At 39.4% G+C, this 13420-nt stretch overlaps 1 protein-coding gene across 2 annotated transcripts in view; it reads right to left on the bottom strand.

Annotated features, from left to right (window-relative positions):
- Window positions 1–13420, bottom strand: part of cpne2 (copine II) — a 73143-nt gene that overhangs the window by 23260 nt on the left and 36463 nt on the right. For both annotated transcript variants that reach the window (XM_031294839.2, XM_036003378.1), the window contains 3 exons: window positions 4322–4455; window positions 3121–3175; window positions 2639–2690 (listed from right to left, as the gene is read on the bottom strand). In XM_031294839.2, the coding sequence (XP_031150699.1) occupies window positions 2639–2690; window positions 3121–3175; window positions 4322–4455 (241 nt within the window). The remainder of the gene's footprint in view (window positions 1–2638; window positions 2691–3120; window positions 3176–4321; window positions 4456–13420) is intronic.

Consider the following 13420-nt stretch of genomic DNA (forward strand, 5'->3'; position numbering starts at 1 on the left):
GTTGTTGTGGTGGCATAGGCTACTCCTGATTTTGTCAGTCATCTCATCTCTTATATGCAGTGGCGTAACGAGCCAACACCGGGCCCCTATGCAGGATTATCAAGGCGGGCCCCCCTACTACAGCACGTGATGACGGCGCAATGTTCATGAGTAGGCTACCATCAATAGGACAGGACAGGATCATAGAGACACAGCAATTCCTGTTTTTCACCTTTATGACGCAAAAAAAAAGTGGCTGGTAAAAAGTCCCTGTGGCAGGTGGATTTAAAAATCAAAAAAGTTAACTTCATGCCCTGCTTATGATAATATAGTGATTTGGGGCTAAAATCATGGGTATTTCCTTATTGCTAAATCCGATTGCAGTATACTATTAATATACGGTATACGGTCTGTGGTGATTCTGAAGCAATGTGGTTCCTTTTCTGACTTCAGTCGTAAATTTGTGAGTTTATTTCTTGTAAATATATCTCGAAATATTACCCCCTGCAGATCCATTTCATATTTGCATATTTTTAGGAGTTTTTAAATCTTTTTTTGTATTTGTGGAAGGTTTTTGATATCTACAGATTAAACATTTACATAGGGATTGTCTATCTGCTCAAACAAATTATATTGAGATGAATCTATCTCCATAATTTAACCTCTTAAGAGTTGTACACAATCAATACATAACTTTTCTGGATCTTTCACTGGTCTGAATTGTCAGGAGCAACTGTGTGGTATCATAGTGTGCACTGCTATTTATACTACCAATTTACACAAACATCGTAAAAAGTGTAGGTGAATTGTGAAGGTGTTATTTACTCAGACTCAGTAAGACACTTATAGAGGAGTACAGCACCTGCTGCTGTCACATGATCTGGAGATGGCATGTCTTTTTTTTCAGGGTGTCCTGCATTCTTGTTAAAAATAAAGAATACTCCAGTTTCTATTGCAGTGATGTTTTAGCTCTTTCTCTGTAGTGTTAAATGTATTTCCACAAAGTCACAATGGCATTGTAGCCTTATGTCGAAATGTTTGTAGAGAAAATGGGACTATATTCTTCTGTCCTTTTAATTGAACTTTAATTCTGTTTCAGTGTCTCACACAGTGGTGGCAACCTTTTTGCTGTTGCAACACTAGTGTAGTCATATTTAATAGGAGCCTGGCAGGATATTTATACAACAAATAAGACAATATTTCTCATCTTCATAGAGAAAGAAAATGCTTAGTAATTCCTATCTGTTAATACTGCTTGTTGGCAGAGGATGTGGGTCCAGGCCACAAAATAGCCAACAACATAAATATAAATAAGCAACAGTGTTTTCAGCTGATGTTATTATAAATGAAATAGTGTCGTAAACAGAAAACAAGTCTGTATGTTGATGAGGCATCGAGACCAGGCAAAGGTTCAGATGGTTCTTGTTAATAGTTAAGTAAAGTTTGTTTGTAACAATATCCCATACAGTGTTGCAATGAGCTTCACTGCCCCAGCCCAAGTTTCTATCAAGACAGATATTTTGGACAATATTACCTTTTTGGGATCCGCATATTGGCCAATAAGTATAATGATATTGCAGTTCAGAAATGCCAAAGATTTTAAGATTAGTGAGACCACTACATACTCTACGTTTATGTACGCTACAAACTAGGGCTGCTCGGAAAAATCTATTATCACTTTATTTATTTTGGTCAATATTAAAATCATGTAGCCTAGAAATCTAGACGCACCCTAGCGGCAGCAAATGTAATTTGCAGCCAGGGTCAGTCTAGCGACTCTCTGTTGGCTTGCGAGCTGGAAAAACCAAATTCTGGTCAGGCCAATCACATCGTGTATAGAGTTGGTGGGCGGGCTTAACATAAGGACGGCAGAGTTGCGACGGTTCCGCGTGAATTCCCTGCTACTTGAAAACAAAGAACGTGGCTGCTGCTGCAGCTGGCGGACAGCGGTCTTTCGAATCGGCTTTGGCCGGGACTCTGGAAGACTTGGAGTTAAGCACTGAAATCATTCTTAAAAAAGGAAGATGTGTTTAGAGTTTTGCCGACCGGATACGGCAAAAGTTTACTCTATCAACTAGCGTTGCTCTGGTTGGCTATGAGTGCAGAGGGAATTTGAAAGACAGCTGTTTATCCCACCCCTCGGATTAAGCCCTGCCAATGGTGAGTTCCCAAACCCAACATCTTGAAGTTTAAGAAACAGTTAAACAAAGCAGCTTGAACTGTGAAATTCCCCTTAATACTTTTCCTGTTTGAACTTTTTTTTCATTCAGAACACAAGACAAAAAAAGAGTTTACTTAACATAATGTGCAAATGAAAAAAAAAAAATCTCAATTACTCTGTTTTTGTGATCGTTAGGAGCCAAAATTGTAATCGCGATTAAATTTGATTAATTGCACAACACTAATACAAACTACAGTTTGTTTCAAATGTAAAATGTCCCGCTTACTACATTTGTTGGTCAAATATGACGGAGATCCCTATCAGATTGTTTTTTGTATTTGCCTCAAATATACAGTATCGGTCGGGCTACACAGATTAGTCCAATAAAATAAAAACGAAATTGAGGAATGATGTAAAAATGTGAATATATCATGAATATTTATCAAAGGTACAAGCAGGGTCACTGATGGCATCTGGGACTGCTGCACAGTAACTCACCTGAACAGAATGGGTTGGTGGGGTTAAAGTTGATGGCAAATTCGTGTGACACCTGAGCAGACAAGAAACAAAGACAATAAACTTGATATTCTTCATTCACTACACTGTAAAATATTGTTGAGAAATACTGTCCATTTCTCCCACACCTTCTCCCTCCCACCCTCTCTCTTTCCCTCTGTGTACCGCTCTCTCTCCTTTGTCCTTTTCATCAGCTCAGTGCCATGGCAACACAGATGGGTTAACAGTTGCGTAATCATATGAATATGCATGTATAATGCTTAGTTCTATCCGTGTGTGTGTGTGTGTGTGTGTGTGATATAGGCTTGCTTTAACTGTAAGTTTGCATATCAGAACCCACCCTCCTCCTTCTGTCACACACACACACACACACACACACACACACACACACACACACACACACACACACACAAAAACAACAACAACAACAACAACAACAACACCACCACCAAACACACACATACCTTCCAGTCTGGTGGGAGTTGGGCTCCAAATCCCAGAGCAGGAAACATTTTGTCGCTGAGGAGGAAACCATGACAACACATTGGAACATTAGTTAAACCTTTTTCAATTTTTTCAATCAAATTCTACAAGCTGGATTTAGACAGCAGAGGAAATCCTGTTACCTTTTAACAAAGAAACCCATTCAAAGACATTTGTAGAGAAACTAGCAGAGAGCTGGCAGAAAAATTAAGCCTTCTAAGCACCTGGATACACAAACAATCTGCCATAGTCTTTTTGACCTACAGTGATTTTCATCACACTTTATAGTAACTGTTGAGAGAGAAGAAGAATATTAAATTATCTTACAAATGCCATGTAAATCTATGAATTATTGGTGGCCTTTACTCTGACAATTTTTAAAACAGTAAAAGAATAGATAGTTATGTGTGTTTTACTGACACCCATTCTAAAGCTTACACATCTTACACAGTGGTTCTTGGGTATGATGGAATTAAGATGGATATTAGGGAACTGATAAACCAGTTTGATGCCCACAAGTACATGGAAATTACAAAAAAAATACTCTGCATCCTCATTGTTTCTCATATGGTCCCACGTCCAGCTCATCTTATGCTATCAATCTTTAATCCTACGTTTACACATGGCCGGCTATTTTCATAAATGGACATTTCAACCTCTCCGTTTTCAAAAATAACATCATGCACAGCTGTCAGTTTTCAGAAAAGGGTTCGTTTACACGTACCCGTGTACACAGTATATGCCGTCAATGCCGTCAAGAGCATGCCAAACCTGTAGGTGTCAGTGTAACGAGAAGCTCAAGCCCACGTTAGCCAATCAGAATCCCGAAAATAGCAACAACAACGAATCACTTCCTCTTTCTTCTCTTCTTAACTTCCTCGGCTGCCTAAACCTCCATTTGTCTCAGTTTAAATGCAAATCGTTTTCAGAGGCGAATCCTCCGTTTGCGTGTAAACGAAGGGCACAAGCGAAGGGATCTGGTGTCAGTAAATGGTTATTGGTGTCTAAATAACCATGTACGTGTAAACGGGGTATAAGGGGTCTAATGCTTGTATTTAATCTGCTCCTTCCCCCGAAAATGCAGTTTACAACCACTGGACCATTAAAGTGAAGTCAACTATTTCAAAATAACTGTAGTCCTAACTGATTAAAAACAAGTGCAACAGCCATGAGGATACTCACGTATCATAGTCCTGTATGATTTGTCCCACAGCTAAAATGGCAGCGAGATACTCGTTGCTGCCCAGTGGGTTAATGTAGTGGAGGGAGGACGGCTCTCGAGGGTTCCCATTAGATGCTGTGAAGTCTATACCGACCTACAGAAATACAGAGAAGTGACAGATTAGAGCCCATCTTCGAAACCTGCATTGCTTTTACATTAGTGATATTTTGAGATACTGTAATTGCTGTGGGTCGTTAGCAGTTTCCTTTAATTCCTTCTCCACTGAGTATAACAAAGCAGAATCACCTACAATAATGGAATGAAAAAAAGTGAATATAGACAGCAGCAGCAGTCGAACAAACAGGAATGGCTGACTCTCTTTTGACATTAAATAAAAAATATCCCAGGAGGAGCCCCGTTTTATTGTTTTTCTTCGGTGCAGGTTACTCGGATAGAAATCTAAAAGGCAAAATTATTCATCTGGCAACTACACAAGCTGTGCGTTTTGATATTCTGTTTAACTCTACTGTGCATCTGCTAAATGTGGAATGAGGAACTTAATGTTAGCTCTTCATGTGACACATGCCGCTCTCATTGGTGCCTCAATTACTTAGCTGGAGCCACTGGTGGTTTAGCTTTGTTTCTCTACTAAAAGGTCACTTACCATGATTATGTAAAACTACATAACTACAACTTCAGATTCACAAAATGCAGATTTGCCCTCTTTGCCTGACTAAACTCTGGTTTTAGAATGTTGTGGTCGTCACACATGATATATGTTCAACGTTTCGAAAAACAACACCTTGATAACTCAGATGTTGCTGAAAACATATCTGTTAAGGGTCCATAATAAAACACAATACAATGTTTACACTTACTATTTTTAACAATCTGACTGAAAGCAAACAATGACAGTATTTATTTCTGCCTTTTAGTGGCATTTTACAATGTTAAGTGAAGGTCTGAAGGAAACAAAGAGAAACTGGAGTTGCTGGTACTGTAAGTGTTAAAAACTGTGTCTGAGCTGGAACATCGACATCGATCAGACATGCACCTCTCACATACCTTGTTCGAGAGACAATTGTCTATGATTTAGTTGATATTGTGATTCACTTTTCAACTCCACAATGCATGTTGTTGCTTTTTTAGTATCACAAAATATTGTGCCATGATATGAACAGAAAAATAAAGCGATAGGCCTACTATAAAATGGTCTCTCACGAAAAGAAGAAGCATCTTTTTTTCCCCCTGAAGGGCAGGACACACAAATAATCTAACATAATGTATTTTTGCGCTACAGTTATTTTCATCACATTTTAAATTGTTGAGAAAGAAGAAGAATCTTACAATATCTTACAAATGCCATATAACTATGAATTATTAGTGGCCCTTCAGTATGTTTTCTGTGACACAAACTTAGACCTTTACTCTAAAAATGTATTTACAGGGTTTATACCTTCCAACATATTAAAACCATGGTAATTTCAAAACGTTAAGGTCACCAAGCAAGGAATTATTATCATCTGAGGACAGATTAAGAAAAATACTCGCATATACTGATACTCGCGCATCAGTGTATTAAACGAGAGTGTCCCTGAAAACACACAGAGGCATATTTTTAACACAGAAGACCACAGAGTGACACTGAGCTGACATACAGTATATACAAATATGAACACAGATGCTTTAAAACACATGTACCCAAACTAAAAGGCACAAACACACACACACACACACACACACACACACACACACACACACACACAGAGACACACACACACAGCCTAACATAATATGAGATTAATAGTGACAAGCTTTTCTTCAGGCAGTGAATAACGGACCCAGAAACTCCGCCTCCTTCCTATCGGCTTAAAGACAGTCTAATGCATCTCCTTCTTTCTCTCTTTGTTTGGAGTTTTATAAAACAACAATGTTCTGGTTCAATGGGGACAGCGACCAAGGAAAAAGACAATGGAGAAGCAGGAAGAGAGAGCAAAGATGGTAGATGTGTGAGTACAAGAGAGTAAATTGGGCGAATGAGGTAAAGAATGCGAGGAGAGAGAGGACAGAGCATAAAGAGCAGCAGGAGTGACTGACACAGAGAAATGCAGGGTGACAGAATCAGGATTTTTTGTGTATTTTGTATAATTGGTAAATGGACTACATTTATAAAGCGCCTTTCTACCTTACCGGACAAAATGCTTTACAATTTTGCCGTTCCTTTCACCCGTTCACACACACGTTCATTCCCCGATAATGGCGGAGCTGCCATGCAAGGCGCTAGCCTGCCCATCGGGAGCAACTTGGGCTTCAGTGTCTTGCTCAAGGACACTTCGACATGCAGACAGGAGGAGCCGGGGATCACATGTCACGGCCTGCCTTTGTAAATGTACTGGGCATGCATGCTGAATTCATCTTTTCGGGAATAAAATGTAATTACAACCCATTAAAATTTAAAGTAAATTGTGGCTCTAATTGGCTATATATATATAAAATCTCCATTGGACTATTTAAATTACCAAAAATTTACCACAAAACATTTTTTATTGGCAAATGAGAATTTTTTTTTCCAGATCCCTAACAATGTACTGTGAGCGTGCCTGCATACATGCTACTATACAATCCATGAATATGTACACTGCTAAGGAGGAGGTTGTTTATATCAGTGATGTTCATTTTCCAGCCCTGGTATCCATTCATTTTGTCTTATTATGAACCTATAAATATATATGCCCGAACTGACAGTCGATGGCGCCCAAACTATTAAAGCATTTTTCCTCCAGTGCCCTCTCCAGGTGACAGACATTATTAGTTTGATGGCTGTGAATTTGATGACAGTGGGAGATGACACCATTCTGTTTCTAACTTATGCCTCGCCCCAAGCTATTAGTAATTGCTAACACACAAGTAGACTAAACTCAACATGACAAACACACAGTTTTAACAAGCAAGAGCACAGATTTAAGATGAACAGGGGGCAACAGAGCAGCATCTCTTTACTGTATATTTCAGCGCAGCAATGTGGTAGAAAACGTCTGTGACTGTAAAAATTTGCGGGATTCCACTAATGGCAACTTACTGTGAAATAATTGACATAGTGACATTTACATTGGAGTTTTCTCAGCTGTGCCTTGTTGAGTATAAGCCAATTCTCCCGCCAGGACCTCGCAGAGAGAGAGAGAGAGTGATGGATGGAGGGGAGTGTGGATGGATGAGTGCGTGAGAGCCTGTGTGAGCATCGACTGGAGTTACTATGTCTCACTCTGCCCACTGACAACTAGGACCTGCTGTCCACTGCCATACTTTAACTGTAGGAAAGTCTATTTATAGTAGGGCTGCACGATATGAGGAAAATATGCGATAGCGTTGTTGAATATTGCGATAATGATATTACTTGCGATAAATAAACAGATATTAAAGTGTACTCAGTTCTGCATGCTTTCGGTATTCTGCTAAAATGCAACATGAATTTAAAATAAATGAAAGGAAATCATTTCCAACATTCTTTTATTTAACAAACTGAACATTGAATTGAATTAAAAAAAAGGCACCACTAAAAAAAAAACAATGACCGTTACATTTTAAAGTGATATTTTCTTTAAACTAACACAAAAAACGACATATTGTGCAGCCCTAATTGTGTATCGTGTCCTTCATGACAAGTTCTAAGCAAAACACATAACAGCCACTGCTGTCGACGTCTGTATCTATCTCAAAAACACAGTATGGTATGAGCTATTTATTGTACATTTCCACAGCACTACTTCAGTCAGTACAACAACATAGTCATTCCATAACATAAATACTGTTCTTTTCACTCACTCACTAGTTAATTGGAGTCAATTCTACTTTCTGTTTTTCATTGGTGTTATACTGTTAATGACACTCAACACTTCCTGAACAGATTACATGGTTACATACACAGGTTACATTAAAGTGCCCATATTATGAAAAAAAATCACTTTTTGGGTTGTTATTTTGTGCCTCTGGTGCTTCCACACGCATACAAACTTGGAAAAAAAAACCCATCCATGCTGTTTTGAGTGAGATACGGGTTTCTGAATGTATCCTGTCTTCAGTCTCCCGGTGAGCTGGTCAAAATCGGCAGGGCCGTCTACGTCATCGGCCGAAACATTTGGTGTGTGCTAACCCGGTTGCTCAAAAGGCATTTCGCAATCGCCTTTATGGTAGGCTTTTAATGTGAAACATCTGCAGGAAATGAGTTGATTGACAGTAGCTTGACACTGATAAAAAAAACAATAACGTAGAAGTGACTGCAATCAAATAATAAGTGAAAACCAGCTACTCACAACAGACAGATTAAAAAAGAATGATACAAATCATTCATTTGAGGCTGAAATATCCTGACTTTTATTTTCTGGTATGGGTCAAGTAAAAAAAAGAATGCAACTCAATAGCATCTTTCATTTGACCCTCCTTGCCCACTAAATGCCCATATCTTTGTAATGCAATTTTGTAATTTTAAAAACATATCACAATTTCTTAAAGTCGGCCACTGTGTGCCAGTGACAGTCTAATGCTGATTGATTCATGTCATTACTTTGTCGTAAGGTTGTGTGACGTTAGATCATAACCTGGAAACAATTTGGGGAATAGGCTGCGTTTGTCAGCTTGATGATCACGACAAAAGTAACAAATATTGAGCCCATTTATTTAATTTAAGAAAGTAATTAGTTACATTATTAGTTACTGTCTAAAGTAGTGGAATTACTTTTTATGTACTGGTTTTAACTGATATCATCTGTCAACATCTTGAGCTGTGAAGATGCTTGTCTGTGCTCTCATTCATGAAAAGTTTGTTTTCTACATGAATCCCCAGGGAAAGGGGCACTTCACGGCCCTGAATAATATCAAACATTAAGATATTGATAATAGCGTAATTCAGTTGAAATGAGTCTTTACACAAACAGCCCATCAGCAGTAGCAGGCTGTGTCTTTGTGGTGAAGTGTGTAACAGAGAAAGTTGCTCTCTCCTCCTGCTCCCACAGCCATGAGGAGAGACTTTCCTTTCCTAGAGATTAGGATTAGAGCTATACTAAGTCTGATTGAACACTGCAAAACAGTTCTTGCCTGCTTGCATGTGTGTGTGTGTGTGTGTGTGTGTGTGTGTGTGTGTGTGTGTGTGTGTGTGTGTGTGTGTGTGTGTGTGTGTGTAAAATGTGAGCGTCTACGTGAGATTATGTGTGCTTGTGCATGTCTAAATCAGTCAGTGTGCATAAGCAGGGACGGTGCACGTTTGAAGATATTGTGTGTGTGTGTGTGTGTGTGTGTGTGTGTGTGTGTGTGTGTGTGTGTGTGTGTGTGTGTGTGTGTGTGTGTGCGTGTGTGTGTGTGTGTGTGTGTTTGCCCACCAACAGTATAAGTATTGTACAGAGTGCAGAGGTACATGTGATAAAATTTTGTATGAAGAAGATAGTGTGTTGTGATAAAATGTCTGTATGAAGAAGATACTGTGTTTGGATTTGTGTGTGTGTGTGTGTGCAAAAGTTATGGTTTGGGATTTTACATGTAAATTGGTCATAGTGTGTAAGTATGAAAGCAGGAGTGTGACGAGGATATTATATATTTGTACTCACATCTCACATGTATGTAAATGAGTTTGTAAGCAGGAGAGAGGAAGTATCTGTGTTAAGACAGAATTAGGTGTGTGTGTGTGTGTGTGTGTGTGTGTGTGTGTGTGTGCATCAGTGAAAGTGCCGCAGGTCTGTGACAAAAGGCAAAAGATTAGGAGGGAGCAGGGAGGATTTAAGAGTTCCCATTCCGCCTTAAATTTGCTCATCTAACCACCACTAGATAAGGCAAATGTTCCCATTGCAGTTAAATTATGATCATTACAAACGAGCAAGATCCTGAGTGAGGAAATTATTAAAATACTTACATTGGTCAATAACTACCAGCACCCTTTTGCAAAATCCAAAAAATGTAATATTTCTATTTTACCACAGTATGTTGCATGTTTGCCTCTTTAGCAACATCCTGATATACACAGAGCACTGAACTATGTCCATGGCTGAGAGCTGCGCAACACTGTTCAACCTTTTACTGAGGCACTCGAGGGGAGTGTTTCTCATTCACCTCAGTCATCCAAAAGAGAGCAGGCTGGATGTAACCTGAATTCTAACGCCCGTAAACTTCAAAGAACATCTGGACAAGTCAAAACTTCCCACTCTGTTTTTTAACTGGCCATCAAGAGCTGATTAGAGCATATCTACATCAGATATTCAGCAATTAGGTGTGAACAAGTGAATTTCCCCATTGTGGGATGAATAAAGTATTATCTAATCTAATCTAATGATACTAAATCATGTCCAGTTAAAATTTGGCTCTATAGGCAGTTTTTACAATAATTTACGGGGCAGATTTACCATTTAAAATTCTGTGGGTCAATGATTTCAAACTGATGTAGACTAGAAGTGAACTAGCTTGCAACCAACAATTTCCTGGCTAAAATAACTTCATCAGCTTTAGATAACTAACTAACTAGCTAATAAAGCTAACGTTAGCTCCAATACTTGATGAATGATCTTCAGGTCACATTTTAATGTTCAGCTGCTTTAACGGTACAGAAGAAAAAGCTTTAAGGATGAGGACTATCTGATGACAAAATAAGGCCAACATTTTCCTATTTACATGATGTGATTTGTATAGTCACAGCGTGTACAAATAACAAGGTCACATGAGACACAGCCATCTTCTAACCATATACATACTGGGAACTATATTCTCAGAAGGCGAAGCACTGCTACTTGGGCGGAGTGATTTGCTCGCAGCACCTGAGAAGCCCCGTGGTGAGGAGCAGAGAGTAACAGCGGTGCTTTTCAGGTGTTGCGCTAATCAATCCGTGGCTGTGTTTCATGTGACCTTGTTATTTGTACACGCTGTGACTATACAAATCACAACATGTAAATAGGAAAATGTTGGCATATTTTGTCACTTATTGGGAGCAGTAGGCTAGATGGAGCTGGTTACCTCCAGGATCTGTGCTAAATAGGCTAGCGGTGGGTGCGTCAGACAGAGTTATGACACGCACGGAGATGAGAAGAGTATGTATGGACTTATCTAACTCTGGGGGATATGGTGAATAAGCTAAAGTCCTAATAAGTCGCGCCCCACAAACTAAAGTAGCTAAATGATTTGCTTTCTTTCCTTGTAGCACTCGGTTTGCAGCTTGCATTAAGGCAGATAAACACAAAGTTTATTTTATTCCTTACAATTTTGCTCTAGTGTTTTTGGTTTTGGAACGTATACATAGAGACACCCACCTCCAAACTCTTTAAATGTTGTCTATCGCTCTTACTACACCACCATGTACACTGCTTCAACATTGGGAGAAATCCAAAGCTTGACTGGCTTGCCAGTTGCTAAGCTGTAAATCGACAATGGCTATTTAATTGGTCAATTATTTTTTGGTTTGCATTACAAATTAGTCACTATATAGTCGGTTGTCTTCACAGACAAAAACCTACATACAGAGAAACATTATACCGTTTGGCTTTAATGCTCTTTTTTCATGCTCACGCCACATAATTACCTCAATCACATTCATAATGGTGCAAACATTGTCATCAACCGCTCAACGTGTCACTATGGCAACACCCTGTGCTCTTTGCTTTAAAGCCTAATTTACAACAGTAAGATAAGGTGAAAATAACAGGCTGACAGTGCATGGGTGTGCTCCTTAACAATGCCCTACATTTAAGAGAAGATCTAACAGCTTTATGCTCCCCCAGGAGTAACAGAACACATCCTCTGACACTGACAGCGTGTCTGCACAACAATACAAGTAAAGTCACCTCCATGCAAAAACTCTCTTGTACTTGACTAAGACATTGAGCCCCAAAAATTGGGGAATGGTGGCAGGAAGCAGTGCCGGTGTCATGCCAGAACCGGAGTCGGGTAAGCGGGCAACAGAATGGGGTTCAGCAGCCTATACGGACATCATGGCAGAGGCCAAGACACTAGAGGTCGACCGATATGGGTTTTCTCTGGCCGATGCCGATGCCGATCTTTAGAAATCAGGGTCAGCCGATTGCCGATTAATGCTGCCGATTTATTTTGGCCGATATTTGGCCGATATGTGCTTGTTTTTAAACCTCTATTTGAAAGATAAAATGTAACACTAATATACACAGAATTTCTCAACAAAAACATTTAGTGAACACTTCACCAATCTACACTTGTAGCCTATACTTCATTTAAAAATGTATAATGTAAAAACATACTGTAGCCTATATTGTATAATGTATGAAAAATATATAAAATAAACGAAACAGGTAAGAAGAAAATAAACATTGTCAAATAAACCTTTCAATGAAAAAATAAAGTTTAGTGCACTTATCAGCATTTATTAAACTTCTGAGAATACAAATCTGCTTCACAGAAAGTGTCATATTATTAATCTCAACACTATTTCCTCCTAACTCCTGTTGAATCACACAAGGCTAGGGCTATCTAAAGTCAATTGTTCATTTTAAGTGTTTTATCTGTGTTTTGGGGACCCTAGCTACATGTCCTGTTACACTCATTAGGATCTTATCTGAGCAGATTTCTGTCATTCAAACAACTCTTAGTTGTAATTTAAAACTCATCCAGCCAATTTAATAAAATTAAGGGTTTTATTCGTGCTCGAGTCCATAGATGCAGTTAATGGATAGCCTACAGGAACGGAGAACTGAAGGCTCTGTTAGCAACGATTAGCAACGATTAGCTCCGTTAGCGGTTAGCTCCAGTTAACTCCGTTATAGGAATGGATGAGACTGCCACGGACAGGGGTAACAACCAGACTCTGATAAATGATATTCGGGGAGCTTCCACAGCGGTGTGGCCGCGGTGTTTTGTACGGTTTTATTAGTACAGTTAATCCCAAGGCAAGAACACCAGCAACATGCTACTGCTAACGGTAGCATCTGAACCTGAAGTGGCTGCGCGAGACACACTGCGCAAGAATTCACGAGGGGAGGGGCTGGAGGCAGCTGGTCTGGGCGCGCTGTAAAAAATGTCGCCTATTCATGTTTTTAACACTAGGCTGCCCGCAGATGCGCCTGCTTATTAATCGGCTTGATATTGGCCGATGCCGATTATGTAAAAAAATTGCCAAA

Source organism: Sander lucioperca, chromosome 7 (genome assembly GCF_008315115.2).
Source record: "Sander lucioperca isolate FBNREF2018 chromosome 7, SLUC_FBN_1.2, whole genome shotgun sequence".
NCBI lineage: Eukaryota > Metazoa > Chordata > Actinopteri > Perciformes > Percidae > Sander > Sander lucioperca.